Source organism: Vanellus vanellus (assembly GCF_965231255.1).
Source record: "Vanellus vanellus genome assembly, chromosome: Z".
Lineage (NCBI taxonomy): Eukaryota > Metazoa > Chordata > Aves > Charadriiformes > Charadriidae > Vanellus > Vanellus vanellus.
In genome coordinates, this window is record NC_138908.1 from 7,128,598 (window position 1) to 7,147,233 (window position 18,636).

The following is an 18,636-nucleotide window of genomic DNA, read 5'->3' on the forward strand; positions in this document are numbered from 1 at the left end:
TTTTTAATCTCTAAACTTATTTACTTCCATAAGCAAATAAGGGATAATTATTCTTCCCTATCAGCTAGGAAAGGAAAACCAAACTGATCCTCAAGGGCTTGTTTGTAAGCTTATCTCAATGAGGAGATGTTTACAATACCAACTTTTATTGCTATACTGGACAACTATCTGGCAGACTTACCACTGTCAAACGCTCCATCTCGACTACAAAAGACAAAACAAACTTTGAACAACCAACCTGTGGCACCTAATGAGGGATGATAAGCCTGTTTTCATGAGCCAACTTGCAAAAACTACATGCTCCACCCTATTGCTCTTCAACTTGTGTGTGTGTGTGCCTGTCAATACAAGTTCCTTAGAGAAGACATTCATTGCACCACAGACCAATGGAGCTCACATACACAGTAGTCTGGGCAGGCAAGCAGAGATTCACAGGTTTTTGGGATGGAGAACACCTATTAAGTCATCCAATGTACTGTACTGCCAATGCAGGATAGTTAAAGTGCATTTTCCATTCCATTGTCCAGTCCATGTTTAAGTGACTGACTCAATGGGGCTGCTACCACTTCCTCTGGCAAACACTTCAGCAGTAAAACAAATCCTAAATGCCACAAAAATATTTCCCAATAATATGCCTACATTTGCCATTGCTTAACACCGCTTTGCTTAACATTTTTATTTGCACTTCTGTAGACCACCAAATACAGTTTTGGCACATAATTATATTTTAAGGAAGCTGGTCTTTAGCAAGCTGCTCCAAAGAATGTAAAAATTATTTCAAATACTACAGTTTAGTACAGTTATGGAAACAAAAATTCAGTATCTAACACATTTTATTCTCATCAAGTGACTATTACCAGTCCCTAGTCCAAAATCACCCACAGATATTCTCTACCAGAAGACTGGAAAACAAATACACAAGTGCACACCAAAAAAAAAAAAAAAAAAGAAAAAAGAAAAAAAAAATCAGAAAAACAGACTATTGAAAACAGAGTATTTCAGACTTATACATTCACTAAGCCCCTGAAAATTACATATGTGTCTATAAATTATATTATGTGTACACAGATAGTATTTCAACATTGGTAATCACCAAGCTGAAAATTATACTTAAGAGAAAAATCAAGTTACATTGGTGACATAGCTAACTTGACTTCACATCAGTCAATAACGGTTAAATTTCTGATCCGTAACACTGTAAACACTGCTTTTCCACACTTAAAATTTTAAATGAACTTCTGATGAACTACCATATGAAAGCTTTTGTTATTTACAACAAATTAGATCTGTTAATGAAGTTCCTAGTCTATATACGAAGCATGCTAATCATGTACAGAATATGTTTCACACGTGCAGATATCTGCAAGAAACAGGGATCAACAGATACACCAAGGCGGCGTACACAGACACAGCAGTACACTTCTCCCACACGGATGTGATGTACAAAAAAAATGAGTTGTAGATTATCGCTCTTATTCTCTCTCAGAAACATTTTCTTTGTGAATTAAAGTAACAAAAGTTTGTAAACAATGTACTATTATTAACTAGTATGAATTATAAATGCATCAAGACTGTTATTTGAGATTATTAATTTAAACTATGGTATCCACAAATAAACATGGATTTTATTAACAAGGAGACAGAATAAGAAGCAACTTGTCTTACAAGCTGCAATAATTTACCACTATTCTTTAGGATGCTCTTAACATGCTTATTCCAGTTGAGATATACCCAACACATACCTAAACCTCACAGACTTTTCAGCCAGCAATTATTTATAGACTGTGTAGATACATTTGTAAATAAGGACCCAGGACATAACTCAACTGAATCTATGATGTATTCAGAAGAAAAAAGGCAAGTTATTTTGTAGAAATTCTACTCTGCATGTTGAGAGGAATTAATGTTTTATCCAGACTGGATGGAGAATTACAGCAGAGCACTGCATGGGAAATTACTGGCTGAGATGGGCATAGGTGACTGTTGGTGATCAACATCATTCTGTAGGTAGGTTTCATTAAAATTAATTAAAATAATCAAATTTGTGTATACAAGAATGGATATACCTTTCACAAAAGGTATATTGATTTTTCCAAGAGTTAAAAACTTTACTCTTGGGCACCTGTGTACTCATTGGATGAAAAAATTTGCAAAAATAGATAGCTGCAAGAATTGATAAGCATTTATATCTCACAAAGTATAACAATGCATTTCAGAAGTTTCAGGTTTTTTTTAAATTCAAAAGTGTTAACAGCATTATTTAAGACTAAGCAAAACATCCAGTATTCAAACACAATCAACCACATCTTCATGCATGCTTTTCTCTAATCTCTTCTTTTGTTATATATCAAATGATAAAAACATTGGTTTAAGAATAGGAATCTTCTAATTATTTCTGACTTTTCTCACAATGGTGATTAATAATATAATGGGGTAGAAGAGGAGAAACAATACTACTTTGAAGTTCCCTATGTGCACTACTGTCAAAATTGGAAATGTTTGTTCCTTTATGCCCACATCTTTAAGCAAAAACATGAAGACTAACTACGTCTCTCAGTTTCACTGCAGGTAGCACATCTAACAAAAGAAATGCAGTACAGTTTAATCAAAAGCTGCCCTCTCTCCACACATATATCACCATCATCATCCCATCCCATTACCTGCCCTACAGTGCTATTCCCAAGACTGGAAATGTTGTAATTTATGTTTATATTCAGTGAAAAGACAAGGAGAAAATATTCATAACAACTCAACAAAAGATGCAAAGACAAATAGCCAGTAAGGAAAATAAATACTGATAAGATATAAACACTGAATTTAAGTCATGTTTAAGTTGCAGAGTACTTTCTCTATGCTTCCTCTGTGGTAAATGTACATTTAGCTGAATCTCAACCCTCTGGATGTACAGAACCCAGGATGATTAATTTCCTAATCTGATGCTGAAAGTTATACACCATGAATACTTTCACAAGGAATTTGCAAAATGTTTGAAACAGTCTATTTACACCTCAAAGCTATTTGTAATTCTGACAAAGGCTCTGGCAATTTTATTTGTAGGCATTAGTTTAGTACAGGAGGAAAAAAAAAAAAAAAAAAGTGTATTTTCAAAGAATGACATCTTTTCTAAAACCACTCTTTTGACACTCAAAGCTAAAAGCATGCATAGCAATCAGAACACTTTGTATTTTCAATTTCTTTGGCCAGATTGTTATTTTCCTAGATTGACATAAAGATGTTTTCACATTAATTAAATTTCTCGTAAGCCTTAATTGATGGAAACATATATTAGGTGGGCCCACATATATGAAGATATTTTCCCTTAATAAAAATATAGAACGTATTTCATCTGTCTGGTATTTAGGATATATTATGTGTAACACAGACATGAAAAACAGGATTCTGAAAATTACTACTCTTACTTTCTAACTACAATTTGGTCCTAACCTTGTAATCCTGCTGTAATATAGTTCTTTTGACCTAGATCCTTTGTGAACAGCACTCAGCCCTGTGTGCTCACAAAAAGCGTCAAGAAGGGGGGTATAGAGCCCATAACCACTCTGGCAAATATACAGCAATATTGATAATGCAAATTGGAAGACTTATCAGCTAACTTTTGGCAGGTAAGTCAAGAGCCAAATTGTGTTGAAATTTCCTACATTGCACAAGAAAAAAAGACTATAATGAAGTACTCTTAAGAAGACAAACTTCATTCCACTGAATCTCTGCTGACTAAAATGAAGCCAAGACTCTGACAATAAGCACATAAGTGAGCTGCTACCGATTAAGTAATCTGAATGGCCCCCCTTCTTTATAGTGAGTTTTTCCTCGTCTCTTCCAAGAGATACACATACACAAAATACACACATACTCCCACTTCAGATTTGTGACCAATACCTATACAGCATTCTTTGCCTATGTCTAATTTAGAGGGAAAAAGTATTTCCACCTCCCACTTCCAACAGACACATCCCAGAGAAGGCAGTTTCTTTGTTTTGGTTTGCTTTTTTTGTTAGAAGTCAGACATCTCTGCTGGTGATACCTGCTAAAATTAACCAAATGAGAAGCAAAGCATGTCCCAGTGGTGTGAAGAAGAAATCTTTTAAACCAAAGTAGGTAGGACAATCCCTAGACACTTTGCTCCCAGATATAATTCTATGTTAAGATTTTTTTTTCCCCAGGAAAAGAAAAAAAAAAAAAGATCTGGCCAAAGACATTCCCATTCTTCTAGAAGCTTCTGCAATTTCATCTTCATTCTCTCCCTACAATTTTCTTTCCCTCAATAATGCCAGTGAAACTGATTGCAGAACTGTGCCCTGAACTGGATCAGTGCAATTTTAAATCAGTGCTTTTTAAAGCCCAATTATTTCAGTAATTTGGTTGAGTGGTCAGTCAGCTCAATTGCTATCCTAGCACAACTGAAGCTGTGAAAAACCTTGGGAAAGGCAGAGCATTAATTTTTGCAGGGAGGATGGAAGTACAAGCAGGGAGGATTACCTTATATTAGCTTCTTCTCCAGAAAAGCTTTAACACCAAACAACAACCTGAATTAACCAAAAGTGTCTACAGATATAGATTATACTGGTTTCTTTCTTGGTTTAAGAGGGTCCTTTCCTTTGCAGCCAAGAAGCAAACATGGAACCACATTCCCAGTTGTAATTTAATGCATTTCCAAGCAGGAAACAATTGTAGTGCTAGCTTCCAAAACATTTAAGGTAATAGAAAAGTTCATTTTAAAAGTATGTTTTAGCATTTGAAAATAATATTACTTAAATTTTAATATGTTTCCTTATTTAGGTGAGGAGAAAAAGAAACAACGAGCAAAGCAGAAATGCATTTGGGGCTGGAATTTCAAAAGGGAAGCATACTTCCCAAGTTAGAAACTAAAAACAAGATTACAGCTCATGGAACATAATCAGCTTAATACTAAACTACAGCTCCAACAGGTAGGCATATCCTGCTTAAAAAAATAAATCATAGAATCATTGACTGGTTTAGGTTGGAAAGAACCTTAAATATCCTCTTGTTCCAACCCCCCTGCCCTGGGCAGGGACACCTGCCACTAGACCAGGTTACTCAAAGCCCCATCCAGCCTGGCCTTAAACACTTCCAGGGATGGGGCATCCACAGCTTCTCTGAGCAACCCGTGCCAGTGTCTGACCACCCTCACAGTAAAGAATTTCTTCCTAATACCTAACCTAAATCTACCTCTTTCAGTTTAAAACCGTTACCCCTTGTCCCATCACTATGCTAATCCAAACCTCAAATAGAGAAGTAATACTTTCTTCAATGCTACTGAATAAGAGTAACACAGAAATAGTTCTATTGATACCAGATTTTGCTAGGAAACCACAAACTTGTTCCTAGTTTGGCCTGTGGCAGAATTCACAATATTAATTCAATGTGAAATATGTATCACAGGTCTATTTGATTTTAAAGAACCTAACAAGGTACAGAAATGTACCAAGAAGGTGCTTATCATTGTTTAACAGTCAAATTTAAACATTTAACTATACTTACAGAGCCATCTTTCAGATTTCTTTCATAGGAGAAGTAACAATCCATATTTTCTTCATCTCTTGAAATAGCAAAGTTATATTTGCTAGCTGATTCTTCTCCAGCTATCAATGCTTTCTTCAGTTCTTCGACATACTTTTCTCTATTCATTTCCATGTCAGCAGCCTCCCTAGAAATTTCAGCTTCAGACACTATCAGGAAGAGACATGTGAGAAATAAATACTTACATGTGTGTGAACATGTATATATATTTATATGTACATACAGACACACACTCACACACTTTAAGGGACAGGCAAATATTAGGAGACTATTCTTTCCTTGACATTAATCAGCGTGACAGAAACAAATGGAAACATACAAGGAATACTGTGGGGTTTTTTATAAGAATTAAGTTCTGTCCCTTTTTTTCCTTTCTCAAAATAGTTTATTGCCACTAGTCCACAATCCTACTTGCCTAAAGTTATTCTGAATAACACTAACCTTACAACAAAGACTGCAATGATTTATTGTGCCCTCTCAGTTCTCCTTGAAAGTGTGTAACCTAAAGCCTATAAGACAATAGATGCAACTGTCATCTCACACATTCTTGATCCAGTTTTCCAAGTTTATAACCTACAACCTTCAAACAAAATAAACTACACCTGGAGACTTGAGAATCCATGCTCACATTCAAGGACCAATAAATAGAGGATGTGTCTCCAGTCTGCCTTACATCAGGTCTATGAAGAAAATTTTATTCCATTTCCTTGAAGATGAAGACTGGTTGAATATGGTACAGAACAGGGCAATAAAGATGTACTGTCGTTAAGAACCATGATAGCCTTTCCTGTCTGCTTCTGATTCTTAATTTCTTCCTAAACCTTCTCTTGGTTAATACTCAAACTGAAATGGCAGCTTACCAAGACTCATCATCTTTCACCAAGAGTAGCAAGAAACAGTTCTTGATTCTTCCACCTGGGCACCTGGTTATTTCCCTTCCTTTTTATTTTATTCTACATACTGTTTCCTCAGTACTTTTAGACACCAAATGTTAATCAGAATAATGATGTCAATGAGGAGTGCGGAGTTTCTGGCACAGACAGACACAAGCAAAGACTCTAAATTAAAGCTAAGATAGGATACGTGTAATATAACGCAGGCTTTAATGTCTAGCCTACCATTACAGTATTTTACTTGATTAACAGAAGTGTTTCCTTTTCTTCTGACCAATCTTCTGAGAAAGACTGCTCTAGATTGTCCTTTACCCCTCCTTGCTCTTAGACCTGTCTAGTACTTGCCCAGCATTTGAGAGCAAGATACACAAAAGGACATTAGTTTGTGACAGCTTGAAAAAAAAAAAAACAACCACAAAACAAAACAAAGGAAGCAAAAACACACACACCAAAAAAAACAAAAACTCAACAAGAAATCCCCACAACCCCAAAAACACATCCTTCACAGAACTGCAAGTGACTTGAAAAAATATCCCACTTAAACCCCCTATTAATAACTATTTCTTCTCTATACAAATGCCTTTGAAGACAGTTTCATATTGAGACATAAGCCTGCCATGTATTGAAATCATACTGATAGAAATAGAACAGCATTTCAATTAAGCTTGAGCTTAAATTGCTCATTTTTTGAAATTGCCTCATTTTTTCCCCAGTCTTCTCAACACAGTAGCTAACCTCATATTGCAAAGGAGGCAGTACATATCAAATCAATCGATCATATTAAAAAAAAAAGCCAAGAGGTAAATGTATAATTATTTACTATGAATATTTATATCCTCACACACTTCACACACTTCAGGATTTCTGGATTAATTGTGCACCTTCAGTAATTTTAGCTTATTTTCACAGATTCAGAGTGGTTGAGGTTGGAAGGGACCTCTGGAGATTGTCTAGTCCAACCCCACTGATCAAAGATGGGTCAGCAACAAGGGTTGCTCAGGACCACATTTTGAATAGGTTTTGAATATCTCCAAGGACTGAGGCTCGCCGCCCTCTTTGGGCAATCTGTTCTAGTGCTTGGTCACCCCTATGGTAAAAAAGTTTTTTCCTGTGTTTAAATGGAACTCCTTGTATTTCAGTTTGAGCCCATTGCCTCTTGTCCTTTCACTGGACATCACTGAGAAGAGCCTGGCTGCATGTTCTTTACTCCCTCTCATCAGGTATTAACTAACACACATTGACAAAACCTCCTTGAGCCTTCTCTCCTCCAGGCTGCACAGTCCCAGCTCTGTCAGCACCTCCTAGCATGACAGATGCTCAAGTCCTTCAGTCATCTTCATGGACAGTCTTATGGACTCAATTCCCTAAGTTTTGTCTTTCTTATACTGGAGAGCCCAGAATCGCACATCACGGTTCTCACCAGGACTGAGCTAGAAAGCAAAGCGATGCAAGGGAATGGCTTTGCAGATATGATAAAAGAGGAGAAGGGTGGGGGGGAGAGGGAGAAAAAAAAAAAAAAAAAAAGAATGGACTTAGGCTCAATAAATATGAGCAAGTCAGTCTTTCACACTAAGATGAGAAATGTCAAGCATGCATTAGAATAAACCAGATACAAAATAACTTCATTATCAGTATTCCTAAATTGGAGAAGATGCATCTAACCTTACATTTTAAAGTTGCATTATCTGTATTGCAGAGAAGGAAAAAGAAAATGGAGAGGGTTGGAAAAAAGAGGTGAGGGAGAAGTGTGGCATATAACTCTATGTTCCTACATATCTGTAAACTCAAGATGTGTGCTCTTTGTAAAAGCAAACTGTATTCTGATGTCCATTACAGCAGATGCAATAGACAATCGTACATGAATGTTTTTGTATACAGCCTAATACTGATCAGCTTTAGGGCACTGAAATACTCCGAGATACCTAAAAAACTAAAGATTCAAAACATTTATATTTTAGTGTCATCATTTGAAGAACATGTTACACTTTTAAAATTTATTCCTACAACCCAACAAGACAAGTTTAAACAGAGCAAAAGTAAGTGTTAGCCCTCTTCAGTAAGCCCCAGCTTAGTGAAAGGGAACACAGGACACAAAGAGAGAAACAGATAAAGGTGTGACAGAATCCTTTTTTCAGTGCATGGGCATCACAACTACCTTTTTTCTAATATGTATAACGCTTTCCTAATACATGAAGAGAAAGAAGCTAAGACAACATACACAGCCAGCTAGTACTTGTCCTACAAATAGGACTTGGACTGCAAAGCCACACCATCCAGCTGCAATGCTGCATAGCTGCCTCCTTCCCTACGCACCAGACACCTGCAGCTGGCATACAGTGCCACGAGCAAGAGCAAAGACAGCATGCAGTGCTGCAAACATGAAAAGAACTACAAGCAAGCAACTGCTAAGTTAAAGTCAATTGCACACTAATCCTCATGCATTAAGACAGGCAGGTATGAATTTCAGAACAGGACTTGGTACTGTTACAGACAGTGCGGTAGAGCTGGAGGCTGTAAACTTATGCGAGCCATTGCACATGCTATCAGTTCTTCCCTACCTCACTGTAAGCCAAGTGTGGAACCCTCAGCCCCAATGTAACTGAACACATCTAAGCATCTTAGATGAAGTAGTAAAAGTATTTTCCAAGATTTTTAAAACTTATTTTAAGCATGAAACACGTTATCAGAAAGTCTTAAGACTTAAACAATTGCCAGCTGCATCTTGTTGCTTTTTTTTTTTTAATTGAAAGCAGCACTTTTAATATTCATATAAGGAATGATACAGTGGAACTACTTTCAGGAAAAAAAAAAACAAGCCTACAAGTCAGTGAACAATTGGGGTTACAGTGCTGGTCAACACTCACATTGCTGAGCTAACAATGCACTACAAATAGCAAGAATTGAGTGGGAAAGAAAGGCAAGAAATTTACCATCAAATCACTTTTATTATCAGCTACAGCCACCAATCATTTCCTCATTAGCTAGCTTATTGCTTGTACACATATTAGACAGTGTTGAGAGAGAAAAGACTACTAGTACATCAGCAATCCCCTTAAGTCCCCCAAAACAGTACAGACATGAATGTGGAATCTCTTTCAGCATGAGGCAAAGCAGGGCAGAAAAAAAAAAGTCAGAAACACCTGCAAAAAATAAGTGTTTGTCTGGAAGAGGGAGGGAAGAAAAACTTTTAATTAAAATCCCAAAGATACTAATATAATGTAATAGAACAGTGTGGGTTTTCTCTCCTGTGGTGCCTGTACATGCTGCATGTCCTTTATCTTATGAAACTAGCAGAACCGATCAATCTTTAGAGAAACATGAAATGTATCAATCCATATATCTGTAGTTCTTTAACCCAATAAAAAGTGAATACCTTAGATCATATTGAAAATCTGTGTGCTTCTCCTCCCCCCAGGATTTGACTTTTTTTTTTCTTCTCCTTAATTACAACTCCCAACACTTTTCATCACCACATTAAATATACCAAAACCATAAAAGACAACTCCATAAGCAACTCTCATTCACTTCCTCGTAGTTTTTGCCAAGCAAAATAATCTACAGCATGAGAAACCTAAAAGGGATTTCCCAAAGCAAGAATTTTCTGACCACTGCTTTCCCTCCTCCCAGGTTTTGAATTTAGAATCTAAGCAGTCTCACATGTGATGTAGTAACTTCGAAAAAGTGATCAAAACCAATATTGAGTGTATGAAAACACAGATCTGTGCAGCAGAAAAGCATGCACAAGAACTTCAACTCCTAATGAAATTATTCAAAGGGCTACAAATTCAATAGGGATTCCTTAGAAATGGATCAGACTCCTGCAGAAGAAACAGAAGCGCTCTCCTGTGGATGAGTACCCAGTGCTCATGCTAAATGGTTGTGGGTTTCTTTCTTTCCTTTTAACAGAGTGAGGTCATCTTGCTTTCACTAGTCCTCTGTTTTGGGAAATGATCATCCAGCCATTCTGCCAGATGCAGGAAGTTAACAAAATGAGAACTGTGTTTACGTATTTTTTTTTCTATACTCTTCCAGTTATAGTAACATAGCTTTTACTTAGAAAAATAACAGATTTAAAGAAACAGCTTTTTGTGGATTTTAAGGTTACATAAGAACAACTAGAACAGATTTTAAACAGAAAAACTACTATGCTCAATTAGTTAGGCATTTATCAATGCTAACATCCTTTTTGTTATGTTGAAAATATATAGTTTGACTATCCTATTGTCAAATCAAGAAAGAAAAACCTTTCATACCAGAGTACAGGGAACAAGCATTGGAATACATGTATTTGTCTTGTGCAGGAACTCCTAATCAATAGTGTGTTTGAAGTGTTAAAAGGAATGTGGAAGACTAGATATGTCTACACGTGTAGACATATTTTAAGTTAGTTTTCTAGGTCTGAAAGAAAAAAAGGTAAAAATTGTATTCAAAAGAAGGTTAATGAATGATTAAGCTTCTTTTTATACACAGGAACTATATATACATACACACATATATAGCTTGTATACGTGTGTATATATGTATACATATATATACACACAAAGCACTATTTATATATATGAGGCTGATTTGAAAGCTTGGCTTATGTAGGAGCTGGGGAGGAACAACATCCGCTGGGCAGGGAGAAGGAAGGAAGAAAGGAACTATGTGGACATCTGCTCTTATAATTCAGAAAAAGAGTCAGGAAAATGTTTTTGCCTACAATATGCTGTAAAATATATCATTCTTTCCTCCCTTTGAAATATTTTTGCCACTGAGAGAAGGGCTTTTGATCAAGTATGTGAAACATTTCTGAAGGAATGCACAAATCTTTCCGTCTTTCACTAAGTGTGAATGAGAGAAGCATGCATATATTAAGACACCCATCCTCTTATTCAGGTTTCTGGGGGGGGGGGCAGGGGGGGGGGAAGCATAGGGTATTTTATTGTTTCTTCTGATAACTTATGCCCAGGAAAAAAAAATAATTTTCTTGTCCCTTCTTCTCAAAAATTCACCTGAATGCCAAATATAGCTACCTAATTTGCAAATGGAACTCACACAACACATTTGTTCAAGAATCAAGAAGACAAATAAGTGGTACTCCAATATCACTGCAAGAAGTTATATTCTTGATAAAGAACAAAACATTGCATATCCATTTGATAAATGAATTAGTATTAGGTTTACACAGAATCTTTCCAGATTTGAAAAATCTCTGAACAAGTCCCAGAAGATCATGAACCCCACCCCTCCATCACTAGGGAGAGGTAATGCTCATAAAAACATTTTTAGGCAAGTTGTGGGTCACACTTTAGAAAGTGTTTCAAAATAATAATAAAGAGCAGTAATAATTTAAAACTTTTTTTCTTTCCATTATTACCTTTCCCAGTCCATGCACACTGACCATCACTAAGTATTATACCAAAGCCAGTGCCTAAATCTTTTTCCCATGATACTTGTAAATAATACGTTTCTTCTGGATCAGACACCAGATGAATTCTGTTCAAAGTCTTCTCCATTTTGCAGACACCTGTTTAGGAAGCAAGATAATCTTGTTATAAAAAATGGCTTATTTTCCAGAGGTGCTTAGCAGTTTTACCTGACTAGCTTAACAAAAAAAAAAAAAACCAAACAAAAAAACCCACAAAAGATATAAAGCACACTTAAAATTTTATGTTACCTTCCTCTACAAATTTGGTTTTTCAGACAACTGATGATATTTCAAAACAGAAAAGTGGATTACTTTTAAGTAAGGTTTAAAAGAACAATGCCAATAATCAAATATATTTGAATAGTCCCAAATTAAGAAACTAAGTGTAAGGAAGCTGGGGAACAGAAAATTACCATACACAAGGACTTCCCCATAGCTATGTTTTTAACTTACTGTCTTCTATCACCCAACATACAGCACGTGAAATATAATTGAAAATAATCAATATTCATCTGGAAGACTGCCCCATGAAGGCATGCTACTAAGCTTCACTGCAAAGCAGAGGTTGTAGTAGATGCCAGCAACCAAATAAATTATTTAAAAAAACATGGATGCCGAGAAGAACAAAATTTATGATGTTACAGTGATTATTTTTTTTTTCTCAGTATCAAAACAAATTGACAATCTGTACCTGACCTAAGACTTTCTAAAGAATCCCATGTATTTTACATAGTCTAATCTGACAATAATAAATCCTCAGAGTACTGAAGAACTTTAAAACTGCATTTGTAAATTTGCTCCACCGAATAATGAAGAAACAGCCAATTCTGAGTTAACACTGACATACAGTATTTCCATTGAGAATACTTCATGTTGTCCAGTACCTGAAGAGTTTGGCTTAGGGTGTTCAGTTGTTTTGGGCTTTCTATTTGTTACATATTTATGTATATTTATTTTCCTTTTTTAGAATAATGAAGTGCATGGAATTTTCGGGTTAGGAGGAACAGTTTTAACTGCAGTTGACTGCACTGGGTCCGACCTTTGCTCAATTCTGCATGCAACAACATTTGAAAATGCCTTTCCCTTGTCCAGACAAGCACACAGTATTCAGAAACAGCAAAATATATCAATATAAGACTTGTTTTTCAAGCATAAAGTTGCATTAACAGCTAGATAACAGTTGCATCGTCAATTATATAAACATCCATTATAGATATCAATAAGGTTAATCAAACAACACATTAACAACTTCTGATGGCTAATTAAACCACAATACAAATCACCTTCCACTAGCAAATAGCATTTCTGAACAATAAGAGGAACATCATGTAAAGTGCCTGCTGCAAATTCCAGGCTGAACTTCGGCTAAACCATGTCACTAGGCAGTTCCAGCATTCCTGACTACCCATGACGTTTTCATCACCAAATACACAAAGTGCTAACTTAATTTTTCCAGCTTAAAAAAATGAAGTACACACAAGTACCACAAGATTTTCCTGTTTAGAATTTTTTTCTGAAGAGTTTAGGATTCAAAAGCTATGACAGGAGTAGTAGGAGATAAATCATGTAGCTAAGCATCATAAATTCTCACCAACAACAGTAAGAGGGATGACTTTACCATTTACAGAATCACAGAATTTTCAGAGTTGGAAGGGACCTCTAGAGATCATCCAGCCCCACTCCCCTGCCAAAGCAGGATTGCCCAGAGCACATTACTCAGGACTGCATCCAGGCGGGTCTTCAAAATCTCCAGGGAAGGGGACTCCACAACCTCCCTGGGCAGCCTGTTCCAGTGCTCTGTCACCCGAACCGTAAAGAAGTGTTTCCGTGTATTTGAACGGAACTTCCTGTGTTCTAACTTGTGCCCATTGCCCCTCGTCCTGTCACTGGGAACCAATGAAAAGAGCCTGCCTCCATCCTCCTTCAACCCACCCTTTAGATACTTGTACGCCATAATAAGGTCTCCCCTCAGCCTTCTCTTCTCCAGGCTACAGAGTCCCAGCTCTCTCAGCCTTTCCTCATAAGGGAGATGCTCCAAGCCCTTAATCATCTTAGTTGCCCTTCGCTGGACTCGCTCCAGCAGTTCCCTGTCCCTCTTGAACTGGGGAGCCCAAAACTGGACACAGTATTCCAGTTGTGGCCTCCCCAGTGCCGAGTAGAGGGGGAGAATGACCTCCCTCGACCTACTGGCCACACTCTTCCCTATGCAGCCCAGGATTCCATTGGCCTTTTTGGCGACAAGGGCACATTGCTGGGTCAGGGATAATTTACTGTCTACCACAACCCCCAGATCCTTCTCCTCCGAGCTACTTCCCAGCAGGTCCGCCCCTAACCTATACCGGTGCCTAGCATTCTTCCTCCCTGGGTGCAGGACCTTGCACTTGGTTTTGTTGAACCTCATTAGGTTCTTCTCTGCCCAGCTCTCCAGCCTGTCCAGGTCGCGCTGGATGGCAGCACAGCCCTCTGGGGTGTCAGCCACCCCACCCAGCTTGGTATCATCAGCGAACTTGCTGAGGATACACTTTGTTCCCTCATCCAGGTCATTAATGAATATATTAAACAAAATTGGACCAAGTATTGACCCCTGGGGGACACCACTGGTTACAGGCCTCCAACTAGACTGTGCCGCTGATCACACCCTCTGAGTTCTGTCCCGCAGCCAACTCTCAATTTACATCCATAAACCACCACTACTTATACTTGTACTCCATGTATCTACTCACAGAAAATGCATCAGAAACTAAAAAGTTACTTAAAAACAATATTGAAAAATTAGCTTGATCCCAAAAAAAAGTCTTCTATTTCCATGACCAAGCAACCAGCCATTTCAGAAAATCTAAAGTACACCTCTGCACCTGTAAGCAAAAAGAGAAAAAGAAATATTTGGGGCATGGAGGCCTGGAACAACGCCTTTTCAATTAGTGATTATAGAACTGAAGCCATTTTAAAGATTTGTAGTGGAGTAACTGCCTGGACATGGGTCAATAAAGAGCACAGGACAGGAAGCACAAGTAATGCGTGTAGTAGGCTCAAGCACAAAGGCATTTATTCTCCTTTGCCTGCGAGATTCCTGTTTGCTTTTGCTTGCTCTGGAAAAAGAGTCTCTTATGAAACATTTTCATAAATATTCCTTCTATGAAAGATAATGTTTTTAAAAAGACTTTAATTATTCTTTTTTACTTAAAGATTGTAAAACAGTCACACGCAACCCAGACAGCATACAAGGTACTGATGTATATATATAGTTTAATAGGGAGTTTTTGCCTGTTGCATTTGATCCTTATCACAAAGAATTCAGTGAAAACACCAAAGGTGTTTCTTTTTTCTGCACCAGAGGCTTTCTTTTTAATGTAGACTGTTCATAACAGAAATCAAAGCGAGAGTTGGATTTTCTATTTATATGACGATAAAGAGAATGAAGTGTCAGTCCTCAGTCAGAAAAACTGATGTTAAGAGTCACACACGAAAGGAAATGTATTTATTTAAAGATGCACTGACAAAGTCTCTAAGGCCTGAGATGAAATTCATCTGACATCATAATACTGTGCTTCGCATGTATCCATCTTCACACATTAGTATTTTACTCAAGTGACGTGGAACAGCTAAAAATGAAGGTTCTGTTTAGACATCATTCTTAAGGGGTCTCTCCCAGCATAAGGGATGAGCCTGTTAGCAGAACTGAGAAATCTTCCATACAATTTGTATACCTGGGGTAAAACATGACTTCAATAAAAAGAAACATGTTGAGGAGGTACAATGCCGAAGAATGTTCTGTATTTCATAATAAAATCCAAAATACAGTTGTGAAGCTTTTCAATGTTTTATTGTGCATCTTTCAACAATGTTACAAGACAGCATAAAATGAAAATACTTATTCTCCCAGGTTTTATCTCCTCCATTGTGCTCACTGACCTTTTGAGAGGAGCATTAGCTATTACTGGGTTTAGAAACTGCCTCACAAAGCAGAGCTCAGCCTTGCTTGAGATCTCCAAGCACTCAACTGTTCCAACACATCAGCAAAAGGTTACATATAATGGCTATTAATCACTTCTTTTCAAGAGGAACAAACCTTCTTCATGAAAATTAGTCTGACCTACACAGCATATACAAACATCATACTGCTTTTTAAAAACCCATTCAGAAAAAACAAAAACAAAAAGAAAAAACAAAAAAAACACATCATCAACAAACCACCAAACAAAAAAAAAAACCCAACAAAACAAACCCCTCTTCCACAAATCTTGGAACAACATGATTCTTCAGAGTTTAGTGTAGTGTTGAGTAAACAGACAAAACATACACAGCTACACAGCTAAAGAGTGAATATAGCAAAAAATAGCAAAGAAGTTACCTATTTAACAACTAGCAATTACCACTCGTGGAAGAAAAAATACAGAAACTAAATCAGAGTATATTCCTTATTAATTTACTATAAGGTGAGTGCATGCATCTCATCCACTCTAAAGGCAAAACTTAGTAACATTATGTACACCACTATATTTCCAAATTAAGAAATTCGGGGAGGGGGAGTTGGACATCCTGCTTGAACACCTGAAGTTAGGGGTATGTTCACAGGATTCACAAGTAACTTTGTTCAACACATTTTAAAGATACATTGTTCTATACTTCAAGAACTAAGTGAAATTAAAACACCCTCCTTATAACTAACCTATCTCAATTTACCTGTCTGCTACCATATTCTCTCATCGTCCCATCAGCTTTCAACATGCCAAGCATAGATCACTCTTCACAAAAAAGTACTTGTGTGTAAAAGGTGATTATGTTCCTACTGTAGTTTCTGACCCAGGGCTTTTTTGTGGTGGGGGAAACGCTATGCACTGCCAAAGTCTGAGGGGTACACAAAGAACAGATTTGCCAAAGCAGATTCTCCAGCTCCCCTTCCTCAAATTAACACTCAAAAAAATCCCCCACTTTATAAATAATTTCCGTGTGGCTACCAATGAGTGTTCTCTCCAAGAATGCAGAAGACTGATAACACACTTCCAAGAAATTTGATTGAATCTACATTTCTTTAGTCATTTCCACATAAGATGTCATATATACACAAATTGGAGAGTTACCAGAGCAGGAAGGCTGCAACAAAGCAGGTTATGCATTGTTACTGCTGACATCATTCTCTCCCAAACCCTAAATGTAGATTCTAAAGTGAAAAAGTTATGTCCATTTCAATCTAGTATCTAAATAATGCTTTAAAAATCCAATTATTCAGGAGGATAATTCATCGTCATAACCACCACATATGCAAAATTCCAGCCAACAGTCCTGCATGTGCTTGTCTAAGAATCTACCTTTATACATTCAAAAAGTAGTCCTGCTAGAAATATTATTAGTAAATTTTTAAACTAATGCCAAACCATTTCTCTGTTGTGACTACTGTCTCAAATAATCCATTAATGCTACACCTACAACTGAAGCGTAGAGTCACAGCTGTTTTAAGTACTCTGGGCCAAACACTCAGGCAGAACTGCAGATGTAGTGACAAAAGGGGTCTGAAAAATACATGTCAACTTGGGACCTGAACTTCCACAAAACTGGTCACACACGCATGTAGAAGCTGGTATTGCTTTTTAAGATTTTACTAACATCCCCATCTCCACCAAGTCATGATTTCATTATGAAAGATGGACAAAAATATGAAGGATGAAGGATAGTTGAAGCTTTAAGAGTTAGTTTCACTTTCTTATCTTTGGGTGGAAAGGTAGGAACACAGGTAAGAACAGTATTAATGCTCAAAATAGTTAAAACAGCCACTTGAATTTTGGCACTCTCACTAACAGTTCAGCTGCTGCTGAAGCTTATAAAAAAAATCATTGCATAAAACCAGACTATTTTTATAGCTATGCAACAAACTAAATTACTGAAATCAGACCCTCACTATTGCAGTCTAAAAAGCACCTCAGAGTCTATTAGACCAGAGGAGTACCTTTGAGTGCTGTTCCATATTCAGCAATGCTTTCTCTGTAGGTTCTTTCCATTCACTGTCTCAATAAAATGAGAGCCGTCAGTACTTTCTTACTCCCTTAATTATGATAAAGAAAAGCTGCAGAGAAACTGATTGATTAGTGCCATAAGAAAGCCAGTGTTTTCATCCTTAAGGGCACAGGAGGTCACACCACATACCAGCACCTCACCATGTTAGAGCCAAGGATCTGAGACAAGCTTGCAGGTGGGAACAGTTGAGTCCCACCCCAAATTTGTAAATCAGAGGCTTTATTGAGGCCTCCGAACAGTTGAGGATTGAGCTGTTTATCTTTAGCACTTTGTCCCTTTGGTCTTTGGCTTCTATGATCTATATTAGGTAATGTTTCTTTCTAAGGAGAAATCAGCTGTTGGCTGGTGTGCAATTGACTGGAGTCTACTCTCTGAACAAACAGTGTACACAGTTGCTCCTGAATAAACAAGACACTTTTAAAATTGGTTTACAAAGAATTTTATATGTTGTTTTGGATAGCACTAGGCATAGACCAAAAGCCAAATCTTTTAGGCTGCTCCAACACAGCATCATTGATAATATTTTGAACTTCAGCACTTTATTTTTTTCCATGCAGACTAATGGCTTTTTTTCAAATTGCTTCGGCTGCAGGTGTTCCAAACTTCAGCAGTTATGCATGGAAAGCTACTTACAGATCAGAAAGAGCCACTATGTCTTTCTAATGCAGCAATTAACTTAAGTGTTTTCTTGTTAAGAAAAACAGGGAGCTATCTACAGTGAGTTCACAATACGAGACCAGCACATACAGCACAATGCTATTAAAG

The 18,636-nt window shown here is 37.2% G+C and overlaps 1 protein-coding gene across 1 annotated transcript in view; it reads right to left on the reverse strand.

The window, feature by feature from the left end:
- Positions 1–11,947, reverse strand: part of XRCC4 (X-ray repair cross complementing 4) — a gene marked incomplete at its 5' end in the record, with an annotated part of 170,681 nt that extends 158,734 nt beyond the window's left edge. The window contains 2 exons of the mRNA XM_082497939.1: positions 5,518–5,705; positions 11,809–11,947. Of these exons, the coding sequence (XP_082354065.1) occupies positions 5,518–5,705; positions 11,809–11,947 (327 nt within the window). The remainder of the gene's footprint in view (positions 1–5,517; positions 5,706–11,808) is intronic.
- Positions 11,948–18,636: the final 6,689 nt, after the last annotated feature.